Raw genomic sequence first — 16,456 nt, 5'->3', positions numbered from 1 at the left:
AATTCTCTGAAGAAAATTGTGTGAAACAATTGAATTCTGGTGAGACTATGGTTTCCAATGCACTTAAATTGAAAAACAAAAAACAAAAACAAAAAAAAACTAGACATTGTGTCCCTCATTGTTTTGTGAAATTCTTATGCAATTTCCATTTCCTCTCCTAGGCAGGTTGGGAATTCTTAACAGTGAAACAATGTTGACTTTTATTTACTGCCTGTTCCCACAAAGGCTCTGTGGATGAAAACATTGTACTTAACTGTGCAATTATTACTGTTCTGATGTGCTGGTATTTGGGCTGTATTTGAAATCCTCTTGCTAGGCTTGAGTGAAGTCTGCATATGTTGGTGGTGTGAGTTTCTTAAGAGATCTGGCGATTCTGATAACAGTTAGGGAAGGGCTATCTTAGGCAGTGAATTAAATTTGTAGTCTGTTCTTCTGTGGTGACTTTTTTTTTTTTTTTTTTGTTACAATTTGCTATAGGAATTGGATCTGTCTATTTCCATGCAACCCTAAGTTTCCTGGGTCAGATGCTCGATGAGCTTGCAATCCTTTGGGTTCTGATGTGTGCTCTGGCCATGTGGTTCCCCCGAAGGTATCTGCCAAAGATCTTTAGGAATGACAGGTAAGCTTATGTCGTACACTTTTGCTCTTTGCACAGTGTGTATGTACATCAAGAAAAATAGTTGATGATTGAGCTTAACCTAGTGATAAAAATCATATATTTGTTTAATGTCCATTGATTTTTATGATCTGACAGTACAATTAAACTGACAGATAAAAGAAGATGAGTTCATAACACTTGGGCAAGAATTTATAAAATGGTAGAGACAAAAAGTCAAATATCTAATATTTGTCTGATACAAGCAACAGTGGAAAGACATTCAATGGGAGAGAAATTTTGGGATAGTAGCTCAAACACCTTTGATTTCCTGCTAGAACTTTTCTTTGAATGCAATCCAACTCCAGCAGTACTATACATATAAAGTAGAATCCACACTGATGATTTGATTCTTGGAGCTATAGAGCTGGTTTTCAAATTGCATTTTTTTGGCTTCTGATCACACACATACACACATACACACACACGGGCATGCATACACACACACACACACATATCTCCAAGCAGGAAACCCAAGAATATCAGGAAGAGATGCATTTTAATATCCATTGTATTAAGGCTTTATAATAATAAATAGTAAATATTTATTATTTAATAATAAATAGTAAATATATTTAAACACTTATTTTATGCCATGCACTTTTCTAAGTACTGGGAGGTAGCAGTAAACAAAATGACAGGGTTTCTGCTTCTAAAGAGCTTGTACTGAAGTAGAGAGTCTATAAATCAACAAACAAATAATGTCATGTTAGAGCGTGAGAAGGGCTATGTTGAAAAAGCGAGGGTGGTAAGGATGTAGCGGTGGCTTGGGATGCTGACTTCAAGTCTGGTCAGAGAGAACTCTGCTGAGGAGTTGTGTGAGGTTTGTTACCATTTGCAGGCAGAGAAGAGGCAGGCTAATAAAGATGAGAAATGTCCCCCAAACGCATTACCCACATATTACTCTGCAGAACGTGGTGGTTTATTGAAATACATGCAGTCTATGGATGAATAAAATATGGATTAATGAAGCAAGCAGGGAAGAGTTATGCCAGGAGAACAAAATAATTCATTATAGTTTTTCTGGAACTCTGAAAAGGAGCAGGAGCTATGCAGCGGTTGAAGACTGAGGTTGCTCCAGTGGGCTGAGGTGGAGGAGTGTCTATGGAAATACTGGCTGCAAAGAGCACATTCTAGAATTGTGTGTCAGATATCCTAATTTTAGAATGAATGAGTTAAATTCTTCTTGAGTATGTTTTTCTATGTGCACAAACATGTCTGGGAGGATGGGGATGCTGTGCTCCTGCCATTGGCTATTCTTGAGCATTGTGGTAGAGAAGAGCTTCAACTTGCACTTTTATCTTTAATTTTAACTGGCTTGGATTTTTTTTTAAACAAGGAGCACATGTTAATTTTAACACTAAAATTTTCTTTTTACATGAAGTAGGGAGAAAACACACTTTAAGCAGATTAGCTGTACAGCCTTTATCCTGGGAAGTAGGACTTGAATTACATAGTGTTATCTTTGAGTATCATCTAACAGATAGAAATACCCTCAAGAAGTTTACTTAACAAAAAAAAAAAAAAAAAAAAAAAAAAATGAGAAGGAGAGAAATTCCTGGTCTTGAATTAAATGTGGTCTCTATCTTGCTGAGGCTTTCTAGTTAGCAGAGAAAGGATGCTTAAGTTTTTTTTTTTTTTTTTTTGGTGTGTGTGTGTGTGTGTGTGTGTGTGTGTGTGTGTATGTATGTATGTGTGTGTGCTAAGAATAGAATGCATGCACATGCCTTGCACATGCTGAGCATCTATTTAACCACTGAGCTACAGCTCCAGCCCCAGAAAGTATGCTTTAAAATATTGGTTTCAGCTATCTCCAGTTCCTTGTTCTTTGGTTTCTTTGTTCAGCTTTAGGAGAAACCTGGTGAGGGCAGGGGAGTGGGTGTGAGCAGCAGGCAGGGTCAGGAGGTGTTTTCGTAGGCAGGAACTTTGTGACTGCCTGAAAAGCAAACCATTTGCCTTTTGGCCCTTCTTACTCTCTCCCAAGGTGCCTTGCTAGTCCCAGTGTCCTTTCCTGGAGCCTGGTGCATTCTGCAGTAGATTTAAGTGGTAGGCCAGAAAAAGAATTCATATCAAAAAACTACTTTTCCTTCAGAACTCACCTCAAGTCTGGGGACCCAAGGGAGGAACTGAAGAAATGGAAATAAGGGTTTTATTTATTTGCATTCTGGAGACTTGGTTGAGATTCCCAGTGACAGGGATTGGGGATGTAGCTCAGTGGTAGAGTGCTTTCCTCATGCCCAGTGTGAAGCCTTGGGTTCAGTCCTCAGCAACACACAACATACACCCCCACACACCCACACTCACCCACTCACACAAAACCCAAGTGACAGCTTTAATTGCGTTAATTATATAAAAAAAGTTTCTTTTTGTTTCTTAGAGGTAGGATTAGCGGCATGTTGTTATGAACAGGAAAAGAAAATGGGGTAATGCCTTGGTAATTAAAGCTTCCTAACTTTAATAATGAAAACATACTACGAGGCAGAGATGTCTGTGGTCATGTGGGATTTTTCTATCACTAGTACGATGTGGCATTTCTCTGGGGAAGAGGTAAAGATATGACTGCTCTGTCCTTATATGGGGAGGGTCCTTTTAAGATGCTGAATACCACATATGTATGAGTCCAAGGCTCTGGGTACCATTCAGATTTGAATGTCAGCCGTACTGCTAACAAGCTATATATCTAGTCTTGACTCTGCTTTTTCATCTGTAATTGTAGGTAATAAATAGTACTTACCTGAGGGTTCTTTGAGATGATCCTGAAGAGCACTCTGTACAGTACTAAGTGACATGGCCAATACTCAAATTAGCTCTTAATGCTGCCAGTGGTGAACAGAGAAGAGAGTTCGGACTAGGATTTTTGAGATATGTGCACAAATGCAGGGAGAGAATTGCCATGGAGAATTTTTATGAACAAAGAAAAAATGGTGTATGTTAAGGGAAAAAATAAGGATTTCAGCTCAATTTGTCTGTCTTCACTTTGTCAGTGATGGTCAGACCTCTTTGCATGGGCTTCCCTGCCCATGGCATGGGACAGGTGAACGTTCTGCAGTAGAATTAAGTGTCAGGCCAGAAAAAGAATTCATATCAAAAGCAGAATTTCTGTAGACCAGGATTGCCTGGGTTGGCTGCCTTAACTTACTAGATAGTTAATATTTATTTACCTGCCTCATTTTTTTTTCCTAGACTTTGCTGGAATATTCCTAACACATGTAAAGAGTAGTTCCAGCTGGATGTAATGGTGTAAGCATGTAAATCCAGCTACATGGGAGGCTGAGGCAGAAGGATCCCAAGTTTGAGGCAAGCCTGGGCAACTTAACAAGATTCTGTCTTAGAAGAAAAAGCATAAAAGGGTTGGGGATGTAGCTTAGTGGTAAAGTGCCCCTAGATTCAATTCCGTACTGAGGGGAAAAAAAAGTAGTTCCAGTGTGAGATTTTTAGAGAAGAGTAAGTAGAGTACCGTGGCTAAATGAGTTTGGATCACATAGACAGATATGGCTTTGAATCATAATCCATTTTTCCCTGTAAAACTCTGGTACCTTATTTTTCTCACTGTAAAGTAGAGGTAGTAAAATTAGCTACTTCATGGGATCAGAAATAAATGAGAAAATGAAATGATGTGTATAGTATAGTGGTGCCTCATACGAATAAGAACTCATAAGTACGAACACTTATTAGCCATTACAAATGGCTGAATAAGTGTCTGGGAAATAAGCATGTTTAGAATAGTAGGTAAATTATTAACATTCATTTTGTCAATAAGATTGGTGGATTAAAAGAAAGGCTTTCTTTTATCTTGCTTAGCATCTTTATTATATCCACTCAGCTGTTAATGGTTATTAATAATTTTTAGATATTTTTGTTTTGAGAAAAAACAAAAATAATTTATCTTGATATGTGCTTTTTTATTATTTGCCTCCATAGAATCTAGGAAAAACTCTCACTTTATAACCCACTTCGTTTCTGAATCGTATAGCAAGGGAATAGGCTGAGATCTACCTGTCCTTCTAGTTCAGTTGCCAGATATCCTGGGGCCGGAATCTTAAACTCTCTGAGCCGTACCTCATTGATTTTGAAATGACAGGGTTGCACTTTTTTCTGAGATCTCTTCTAGAGTCAAATGCTGTACTACTATAAATATCAAGGCTTTCTATTATAAATAGGTTATGCTCTATTCCTAACAGGTAGTGGATCCTAACCAGGAATATTTCCTTCTCTTAAGGGACATTTGGGAAGTTTGTGAACATGTATTTGGTGGTCACAATGATGGTAGGTTTTATCATCCATAAATTCCATATTATTTCAGAAGAGCTAAAGGGACACTACCAAATATTTAATATAAAAAAGGAGTATGACAGGGTTTGATAGGGTTGAAAACCACTGGATTAAGGGTAGCTAATGATTTTAGTCACATATTTGTTATTATAATATCATGATAATGGCACTGGGTAGCCAGATTTTGGTTTGGAGAAAAAAGGAAGAAGAGTACCATGGGTTCCCTGAACTTGTGTTCCAGTGTGAGATCCTATGGGCTGGAAAACTGAAAACAGGACGAAATACTGTTTTACAGTTTAGAAAACACCCTGACAGGCCCCTCTTCTCTGGAAATTTCTAGTTCTGTTGTCCCAGGGGCCTCTGATAACTTGGGTCTGCTGGGCTATCTGGCTTTCTGTTGGCCACATGACCTCTGTTTACTTTTGCTGGTTGCAGAATTGTGTGTTCACGGGATGTCCTCATTGGCCAGAACATTCCTCCACACTCTCTGGACCTGATGTGGGGAGATGTCTGTGGATAGTCTCCTTAAAAACATGTTTCATCAAGCCCAAGCCTTTGAACAATTTGGCAATGTTATACAGAGACCCTGGGGATTGCAGCACAGGCTCTGCCAGATTCTTCCTGAGAGTGTGATATTATCAACAAGAATAATATTTTTTTAAACAGTATTTGTCCTCAAAATGATGATAAAGAGAATGGTAATAGTTGTTTTCTTAATACATAACATGTACCAGGCACTGTTATGTGCTTTCATGCATACAAGAATATCATGGGTACTGGTGCTTTCATGTTTTTACATGGGAAAGATTTGAAGAGTTGTGGGCTGTAGTTGTAGCTCAGCGGTAGAGCACTTGCTTAGCATGTGTGAGGCACTGGGTTTGATCCTCAGCACCACATAAACATGAGTAAATAAAAATAAAGATATTATGTCCATCTGCAACTAAAAAAAAAAAAGACTTGAAAAATTATTACTTTCTAAAGGCTCCACAGCTACTAAGTGATTAGGGCAGGATTTGAACACCCAAATGTCTAGCTGAAACACCTTGCCTTTAAAAAAAAAAAAAAAAAAAAAAAAAAAATATATATATATATATATATATATATATATATTATATATAGATCTTTATTTTATTTATTTATATGTGGTGCTGAGAATCAAACTTGTCAGATCAGGCTGGGCAGGCAGCAACCAAAGTTGGCAGATTTAAAAGGGCCGCTGAACAGGCTTTATTGAGATATCACTCCCGGGTGGAACTCAATCAGACCCACAGAGGGGACAGGGGAAGGGTCTGAGGACTAACAAAACTCAGTGCCTCACACGTGTTAGACAATGTGCTCTACCACTGAGCCACGACCCCAGTCTAACACCTATGTTTTTAATCACCCTATTCCCCAGTCTTACCTGTAACTGAGTCCTAATCATTAGGTACATTGACTTGATACATTTTGAAAATTTCTGATTATGTGTTTATCCAGTCAAAAAAATATTTAAAAAAAAAGCAAAGAAAAAATTTCAGAAAAATTTCAGAAAAACCCAAAAAAGACAAAAAGGTGGAAAATGTTTAGGAAAATGTAAGGGATTCAGGCAATGTAGTGAGAAGGTAAATAAATACATGTAAGGCGCATCCCATAAGGAGAGGAGAAAGAATGGAGCAGAACAACAAAAAAAAAAAAAAAAAAAAAAAAAAAGAAAAGAAAGAAAACCCACAAGGCCAAATAGGATGACATGTCAGAACCTCAAACCCAGTGAATGAGTCTGTTTTGTGTCCCCAGGGTCAGGCACATGATGGCTGACCCTGGTGCTACAGAAGGCAGCTTTTCATCCAGTTGCAGAAGAACCCAGCTAAGGCCAGGAGAAAAACATAATTCTTCTGAGGATTTGCTGCCTGGATCTTTTCCAATATGTATTTTTTCCTCTGGTAGAAGTTCAGGGCTATAAGGCGTGTTCATTCCAGTCAGAAAGTTGGCAGCTTGATCAATGATTTCCTGTGCCTTGATGATAAATGGTTTTCCTATTTAAGAGATAAATTTGTATTTTGAATGTTCAATGCCCTTTGATTTCTTTATAATAGAATTTCATTCCAATTAATTTCCTAACCGTGACCTCTTCTAAGGCTTTTGGCCAAAGCAAATTCTGCTAATGGGGAATAACAGAAATTTCAGGAAAATCATGTGCTCCTCAATTTAAGTCACAGATGAGGCCTTGGAGATCGTCTGGTCCGGCATTTCCATTTTATAGATCAGGAAATGGGGTCCCCAGGAGGGAGGAAGCAGCATGTGCAGGATCACGTCGCCACTTCTGACTCTTTTCCACTGGAATGACCTCTGCTGAGGGGTGTGAGGAGAGTATCAATGACTTCTAAGATTTGTCATGTCAAGAGCCTGTCAAGACAAATTCTAGTGCCTACCAGATGTGCAGGTTGTCAGTAGATACATATATTTTTAGAATTTTCAGTTTTGTGTGCTAGATACATAGGACTTTTTTTTTTTTCATCTTCAACTAGGAAGCTTTATGGTTTATTAAAAAGTCTCTGCTTTTTCTCATAAAAGTCCTACATGTTCACTTGGTGGGACAGAGGTTGGTGAGCTATGTCCTGTGGACCAGATGGGCCTTGCTTTTGCAAGTCAAATTTTATTGGCACACAGAAATGGCCATTGATTTACTTATGGTTTGGATATGAAAAAAAACCTCCTGTGTTAATTTAGGAGGTGAAACGATTAGACTATGAGAGCCATAACTTAATCAGTGGATTATTGCATTTCATGGCTTAATGTTTTGAATAGATTACTGGGTGGTAACTGTAGGGAGGTGGGGGTAGCTGGAGGAAGTGGATCACTTGGAGTGTGCCTTTGGGGTTTATATTTTGTTCCTGGTACTTCAACTGCCCTGTTTCCTGGCTGTCACGGGCTGAGTAGTTTTCCTCTGCCACAATTTCTGCCTCACCAGGTCTAGAGCTATGGAGTTAGCCAAACATGGACTGAACCTCTGAAACTGTAAGCCCCAAATAAACTTTTCCTCCTTTAACTTGTACTTGTCAGATATTTTGGTCATAGTGGCACAAAACTAACACACTTACCTTCTATTGTAGCAGAGTTGAATAGTTGTGGCTGAGAACTCATGGCATGTAAAATCAAAAATACTTACTATCTGAACCTTTACAGAGAACGTTTGTCAAACCCTGATGCAGAACATCTGAAAATTTATAGGAAATTCACACCAGGAGAATGATTATCCATATCTCACCCCCAGAGACTGAGGTTGATTCTAGCTTTACCATTGTCATGGCTAACAATTTTGAGAAGCTCTGATTATTTCCCAAGAATAAATTCCTAGAAATGGGATTGTTGATCCAGTGAGTGTGAATGGCTTGCACACGTGGGTACTTTGAACACAAGTTCATTTTAGCTCACATGAATAGCAGTGGCTGTACCTGGCCAACATTAATCAAACAAAATGATCAAGAACTCTTTTGCTAACGGATTTGGTTTTGCTTCCATGGATTTAGGGGCAGATTCAAGGCGGTGGTCTGTGTCCTGTCTGTGGTTACAACATGCCTGGCGTTTGTCAAGCCTGCCATCAACAACATCTCTCTGATGACTCTGGGGGTTCCTTGTACTATGCTGCTCATCGCAGAGCTGAAGAGGTGAGTGCCACTATTCCTGCTCACCCCTTGGGCTGTCCCTGTAATGGGAACATTTAGCTCTGTGTTCCTTTGTTTCCTCCAGCTTGGAAGAGAAATGTTCTGTATGAAGAATTAGTTCCTGACTGTTGGATTGGAACAGGTTTGATGCTTTGGTACAAAATGTGAATGATCTCATTTTCAGAAAGAGGGGAGTGGCTGTTTAGTGGATATCATGCATCCTAATGATCAAATCTAGATTATCAGGGCTAGTATGTAGCTCAGTGGCAAAGCGTCTGCCTTGCATTCGCAAGGCCCTGAGTTTGACCCCCAGTTCCAAAAAAGACAAAAAAAAAAAAAAATAATAATAATAATAGTAAGATTAAGTGCCAAGACCAAGCTGTTGACTTAATTCTGTAGAAAGAAAAGTACATTAGTCCATATGACAGGTTTAAGGAGAAAAGAGAAGTAGGGGTCATTGTGTTCACATACACAGGAAGAATAGGAAGGGGGAGGGAAAGTGACTCTGTGTATATAAGGAAACATAAACTTCGAGAATGGGCTGTGGTACTTTCTCAGGCTTAATGTCTCCAAGGCTCAGGCTCATTATTTGCATAAGCATTTTCCTTTGGGAAGTTGTAAAACCCAAGGCACAGGTGGATATCTAAAAACATTTAGTTTAGCACTTGTGTGTACATGACTTTTCTTCTCGCCTCATCTAAAGTACAAGTAATCACTGCCCTTACTTTAATATTTGTTGGAACATTTCTTTTTCTTTGCAGCCGCTTTAAAAAAATACACCTTAATTCACACTTTGCTCATTGTTGTAGACATTGAGTTTGTTAACCGAAGTCTCAATCTGTCTCCCTCTGTGCACTAGTTGCTCTGTGCAATGTGTTTAGTCAGCTTTCTGTCCTTGCTTAGAGAGGAGTTATATACATTGCTTTCCAGTTTCCTGCCTCCAGGGGTTGCTTTGATGGGCTGCAATAACTCAGGGCCTTAGTTGGCTGATGAGGGATTTGAACTTGCTGCCTGGCAGGTAAAGAATGCTGTCAGATCTCTGGTTGGCTTCTTTGAGTTGCCTTCAAGGACTGGTGATGTAAGAGACTCATTTCAGAAGCAGGCTGCAAGTTGATTCTAGAAGAATAACTATGGTAGTGAGTGCTATGAGTGAAAAAACAGATAATTGAGTAAATTATAAAGGATTTAGTCCCTACATCCTAATAACCTTAATTTTAAAAGTCCCCTTTCTGACTGGGGGTATGGCTCAGTGGTAAGTGTGTGCTTAGTGTATGCAAGGCCCTGGGTTGATCCCCAGCACCAAAAATAAATTAAATCAATCAAAAAATAATCAAATTTCTATTTCATTAGTGTCATATTGCTTATTAGAAATAGAAGGGTTCTTAGCAACCTCAACTCTGCTTATTCCCTATACTCACTCTACAGTTGTTTGAGTCCTAAATAAGTGTCAGCTATCATGGTTCTTGACAGGAGAGTCGTGGGAACCATTCAGGCAGTACATTTGCAAGTACAGATACTCGCTCTGCTCATGCGTTGGTTTTGATTTGGGAGGTCAAGGGTGGGGGCTGTTATCTGTAGATTAAAAAGCTCAAAAACCTGGCCAGCTGGGACTTGGGTGAGGGTAGGAGTGGCCTCTGCATGTAAGGAGGTAGTCGGGGAAGGTCTCAGCTACTATTAGTAAGACTGCTTAATAAGGAAAGTGTTTCTTTTTAGAATGTTAGACATAAATCATTAATTAGGTTGTAATGATTGTCAAACAACTCTGAATAAATGAAAAGTGAACTATATACTTTAAATGGGTGAATTTTATAGTATGGGAAACATGGCTTAGTAAAGCCATGGACAAAAATAAAAAACAAGCAAACAAACAAACAGACAGAAGCTCTCCAGAATGTGCCCTGTGGTTCTGTGTGGTGTCTACTTCAGACTGATCTGAGCTGCACGTTTCGGGAAGAGGGTGTTTAGCCTTCTGGAGGCAGCACTTTCCCCACTTCTGGGTGGCACACTGGGATCAGATCATAAAGAAACATAAAGAGGAGGAATTTGTGGTCGTCAGTAAATAACTGGCCATCTTACCAACAAATGTAATGCTGAGTAAGTCTGAAGTAACAGAATACCATCAAGCCGTGTTTCTTCTCATGCAGGAAGTTTTCAGTGGAGCTCTCTCACCCTTTCAGGTATCTAAAACTCTGTCATCACTGAGGCCTTTGTTTGGAAGCCCTTTTGCCACTGTTGTGCGTTTGCCTAGAGCTGAGCATATCTGCCCAGTGGCCTTGATGACTGGCTGAGATCCAGGTTACTTGCTGTAGCTGTGGGACAAAATGACTTGCTTCCCTGTTTGAGTGTCTCTATCTCCATGGCTCTTCCTTCTTAGCTACTCATTTTCAAGTGTCTTGTAATATGTCTTCCTTTTCTATCTTTTTTTTTTTTTTTTTGGGAGGGGGTAATCAGGGACTGAACTCAGGGGCACTCAACCACTGAGCCACATCCCTAGCCCTATTTTGTATCGTATTTAGATACAGGGTCTCACTGACTTACTTAGCACCTTGCTGATGCTGAGGCTGGCTTTGAACTCACAATCCTCCTGCCTCAGCCTCCTGAACTGAGCCGCTGGGATTACAGGTGAGCCCCACTACACCTGGCTCTCTCCCTATTTGAGTCTGAAATGTAAAATTAATATATTGTAGTACTTCCAACAATGCTTGGTGCATAGCACTAAATAAATATGGCTAAACCTGTCATTTGGTGATAATGACTGTTAGCTTTTGTTGTATGCTCTTCCAGCTTTTTTATTCTTTGCCATCTTATTTGTCATTAAAAAAAAATGTACCTGGGCACAATAGCACAGGCTTATATTCACAGCTACTCAAGAGGCTAAAGCAGGAGGACCACAAGTTCCAGGCCAGCCTGGGCAACTTAGATCCTGGATTCAAAATAAAAAGGGATGGGGATGTAAATCCCTCTGTGTTCAGCTGTCATTTCTGCGTGATTCTCTGCAGTCCATCTTCATCTTTTTTTTTCTGAAGTCCTTTCTCCTGATTCCAGCTACCTGCTGGGTAGCTTCAGTTAGACTCCTGTGTCCCCGCACTGCTTTTCATGTTTCATTGCTTGGCACGGTGCCCTGTCTGCTCTGCCTGTCTCCTCCCTATGCTTCTTGTTACCAATATTAGTTAGCTTTTCATCACTGTGACTAAAATAACCCAACAAGAACATCTTAGAGGCGTTTATTTTGGACCACGGTTTTTAGAGATCTAGTCTGACTTGGTGGGTCAACTCCATTGCTCGGAGCCTGAGGTGAGGCAGAGCCTCATGGTGGAAGGGTGTGGTGGAGGGGCGCTGCTAGGCTCAAGGTGGCCAAGAAGCCAGGGGTGGGAGGGGCCACAGGGAAGAGAGATCCTTCAAGGGCACACCTGAGTGACCCACCTCCTCCAGCCGTGCCCCACCTGCCTACTGTTACCACCCAGCCAGACATTCCAACTAGGTTGGACTGATTTGGTTACAGGTCTCAGAATACATAATTTCAGCTCCGAATATTCCTGCATCAACACAGGAGCTTTGGGGGAGCACCTCATTCAAGCCATAACATCACCCTTCCCAAATCCCATTTAAAAGTTCCCCGAATTATTTTAATGCTCACTATTTTCCAGTCCTGTAGACTTGAAAATTGGGTTCCTTAGTCTCCTGCCACCTCACTAAACTTGATGGAATCTTCTTCAGTGTCTCATCTGTCAGTCCCCTCCCTGCCATTCCTGTTGTCCCACCCTCCCACCTCTCCACTGGCCACTGCATTTGTGTGTAATAGCTCTTTTCTTTCTCCAGTTCTCTATCTTAAGAGGGGTCTTTTTCTTGGCACTGTCTCGTTGGTACAAAAGTCTTCAATGACTTTGTATTGTCCAAGTTTCCCTTAGGGCCTATTCTGCCTCTGGCTCCTTATATATGCCCCATGGCCAACCAGTCTGAATAGGTTCCTTGCTTTCTTGCCTTTAGATTCCCCCTCATATTTTCTTCTCCCTCTGTTTTTTTTTTTTTTTTTTAATATATTTTTTTATTTTTTAGGTGTAGATGGACACAACACAATGCCTTTACTTGTATGTGGTGGATCGAACCCAGTCCCGCCTGTGCTAGGCGAGCTGAGCCACAAACCCAGCCCCTATTCTCCCTCTGGAATGCCCTTCCCCCCTACTACTATGCAGAGCCTCCTACCCTGCAGTGCTCATCCTGCAGCCAGCTCCTTCCTGAGGCCTCTCTGGACTTCTCTCCTCAGCCAGATTTGATTGTTCTCTTCCTAAACTCTTGGTGCTTTTATATAGTATTTAGAATATTCTACCTTGAATGTAGATTTGTGTCTCCAACTTTCCTTCTCTTCTTCCTCTCTGATGTTGTGTTGTCCCAAGGCAGAAATTATGCTTTATAACTCTGTGAATTTTCCAGAGTGCCCATTATTCTGAAAATTTTAAAGATTGCATTTTAGCTTGCTAGGAAGCATTAACTTCTCATTACAGAATCCATCCCTTCAGTGGAAAGTACAGAAGGAACATGGGTTTGGGGGCTAGAGAGCTTAGTTTGAGTCTCGGTTCTGGAAATTCTGGGCATTTACTTCACGTACTTTGGTCATACTGGCACTATTGATATGGAGGATAATAATGCTTAGGTCTCAGTGAGACCTAAATAAGCCTATTTAGTCTAATATCTGTAACATGGTAGTTACGTAACAAACACTAGTTGCCTTTTCTTTCGCTTAGCTGTATATTTCAGCAAGGGGAGCTCGATTAACTTAAAGAGAAATATCCTTCTCTTCTTATTTATTAGGATCTTTTAGCAATCCTACTTTTATTATTAAGGAATTCTCCCTACTGTCCCTGGGGTAGAGATGTTAGTGAAGTGACTTTTCTGTATAATGATGGTGGACTGTGGGTAAACTGGCTCCTGAGGGACCTTCCTCTAGCCAGCCTTGGATATGAACGGATCTTGAAAATACGTGATTAAGTTGCTAGTGAAGACGTTTGAAGTGGATTTTCATTTGTACTGTTTGGCCCAGTAGTGCTGGCTTATATGGGACCCAAAGTGAATAGAATGTTCTGGATTTAGCTGTGTGTCTTGAGAATTCATCTCAACATAGTTTCATTTTAACTTTTGAGTCTTCACAGTATGTTTTAGCCTATAGTTTTACTAAAAATAGCTTAAGACAAGGGAAAATATTTTAAGTTCATAGTATCTAATTGAGCCAATGGGGAGACAAGTGATTAGGGCAGACTGTTATAAATTTTGTTTCACAGTTGTAATCTTTAAGCAGGGAGAGACACTTGCCTTTCATACCCTAATCTTTGTAAGAAGTCACAAAGGAAACAGTTTCTGTTGCATGCTTAACATCTTCCATGGAAATGCTAGCCATTGCTGTAGCCAACTGGACATCATCGTCCCATTAACAGTGACAGCACTGTGGGAAGTGCCCTCCTTTCCATCCAGGAGCAGTCTTTGTGTCTCCGCTTTGTTCCCTCCACTCTCCTATACCCATTTTGCTGCTATACATTGTCTGCTGTGTCATCCCTCCCTCTGTACAGGTCCTTCCTGTCAGCCATGGACACCTTAGTATCTCCCCCAGTCAACCAACCTGCACTCAGTTCACATCTGCTCCATCACTGCTCTCTGCCCGACCCCCATGCTCCAGAGCCAAACTTCTCTAACAGTCTTTTGTTTACTCTTCAATGCAATCCAAATTGGCTTCTTCCCCCACTGCAAAACTCAACCCCTCTCGGTATGTTGCCTATCCCGTGATCATTTCTCCTGTGGTACCATGTCCTCCTGGTTTTCTTACCGACTCTGCGTAGCTCCTTTCCTGTCTCTCATATAGACTCCATTTTCTTTTTTATTTTTATTTTTTTTATGTTTATTTAGTTGTAGTTGGACACAATACCCTTATTTTTATTTTATTTATTTTTATGTGGTGCTGAGAATTGAACCCAGGGCCTCGCCCATGCTAGGTGAATGCTCTATTGCTGAGCCACAACCCCAGCCCCACAGACTCCTTTTTCTGTACAGCTTTGCATTAAGGAATTTCTTCAGGTACATCCTGGGCTCTCTGTTTGCTGTGATCTGAGTACTTGTGTAACCTCAAATTCATGTGTTGGAAACTAATCACCAACGAGATGGTATTGAGAAGTGGGGACTTGAAGGAAGAGATTATGTCCTGAAGGCAGAGCCCTCATCAATGGGATTAGTGTCCTTACCAAAGAAGCCCCAGAGAACTTCCTTACTCCTTCTACCAGGTTAGGACAGAGTGGGAGGGCACCATCTATGAGGAATGGACTCTCACCAGACACTGAATCTATTGGTGCCTTGATCTTAGACTTCCTAGCTTTTTGAATGGAAAGAAATAACTGCTTGTTTACAAGCAACCCAGGCTATGGTGTTTTGTTATAGCAGCACTAATGGACTAAGGCATTCTTTTCTCCTTCTATACCTCTCCTTGAAAGATCTCATCTACCTCTGTGGCTTTAATTACTGTACATATGTGGATAACTTCTAAAATTTACATTTCCAATATAGTCCATTTCCAACTCTGCCATTATGTACCTGGCTGCCTACCTCACCTCTCTAATTCCATATAAACAGGCATCTAGAATTCAACTTATCCAAAGATAGGTTCCTGATCTGCCTCTCCCACTTCTAGTTCTCTTCACAATTATTTCTGGCCATAGTAGATGGGAGCACCATTTATCCAGTTGCTCAAGTCAGAAACTTGGCACCATCTTCCTTCCCTGAACATCCCACATGGTCACAGTCATTTTCCTATTAGTTGACATTGAAAGATAAAGTTAAGAATCTTCAAAAGTCCCTGCCTGCCTTGAAGGCTGACCTCCCCAAGATGAGACTCCCCTGTACATCTGTCCTCACCATCTGACTCCTGTGTCTTCCTGTGGGCTCAGCTCCTTCCAGTCCCAGGCTCTCATTCTTGCCTCTCTCCTGACATTCCTCCATGACTAACTCATCCTTCAGTTTGGGGCTCAACTGTCTATGTGTTCTGTTACCACCCTGAACTTCTTTGTGGTACTCATTCCCACCATAATTAGACAATTATTTGGGTTAATTTTTTATTCAGTATCTGTCCCTCTGCTTGACATGGGCTCCATTGGGCAGGGATGAGGTCTCTTTGTTTCCTGCTGTGTCCCAGTTACCACCCCTAGTCCCAGCAAGGAAAAGAAAAGATAATTGTTTCCCTGCTTTGATAAAATTCTGGGACACGAGGGCTCTTTTGGCACTCTGCATTTCTTTCTAGCATCTTCCCTGTTTGTCCTCAGCATGACCCATAATGTTTAAGTCAAATGTTTCTTATTGCACTCCCTTCGCTCAGAAGATAGAGAGGAAGGACTTTTTAGCTTTCTGTTTCTCTCTTTAGCCTTCACTCTGAAAGCTTGTGACTGGTCTTTTCATATTTTGTTGTCCTTTCTGAACCTTCTTCATACTGTGAGAATACAGAAGTTTATTCTGATTTGGGGTCATGACCTCATACTTATTGAAATTTGTGGTGTTAAGGCACATTGCCAAGAGACTTGGCTGCATTTAGGACATTTTAAAATATACTCTTTTCTGATGATAAGAATGATATTATTCTTAAGAAAAACCTCTGGAATACAATAAGGTTCAATAAGTAAAGAAATAGTAGACATTTCCCTAAGACTTTTTTAAGTCCTAAAATAGGGTCCTGTTATATGTATGATTTTTTGCCTTGATTTTTTTTTTAACTTAACCTCACATTGATATTTTGATAAAAGCCTTAAAAATGAGACAAAAACCTAAGGGGGGGCCCAGGTTTGGATCAAATGCAAGTCAGCCTAGTCAGTGGCTTCTAGTAGGACCTGCTTTCTCTAGAGGAAGAGCAGTAACGGAC

General features: G+C 40.4%; 1 protein-coding gene across 1 annotated transcript in view; it reads left to right on the top strand.

Annotated features, from left to right (window-relative positions):
- Acer2 (alkaline ceramidase 2) overlaps positions 1 to 16,456 on the top strand; it is a 38,803-nt gene that overhangs the window by 10,379 nt on the left and 11,968 nt on the right. The window contains exons 3-4 of the mRNA XM_076845937.2: positions 478 to 619; positions 8,434 to 8,571. Coding sequence (XP_076702052.2) covers positions 478 to 619; positions 8,434 to 8,571 — 280 coding nt within the window. The remainder of the gene's footprint in view (positions 1 to 477; positions 620 to 8,433; positions 8,572 to 16,456) is intronic.

This window comes from Callospermophilus lateralis, chromosome 2 (assembly GCF_048772815.1).
Source record: "Callospermophilus lateralis isolate mCalLat2 chromosome 2, mCalLat2.hap1, whole genome shotgun sequence".
Lineage (NCBI taxonomy): Eukaryota > Metazoa > Chordata > Mammalia > Rodentia > Sciuridae > Callospermophilus > Callospermophilus lateralis.
Note: the sequence above shows the minus strand (reverse complement) of the source record. Positions and strands in the feature narration are given on the sequence as shown.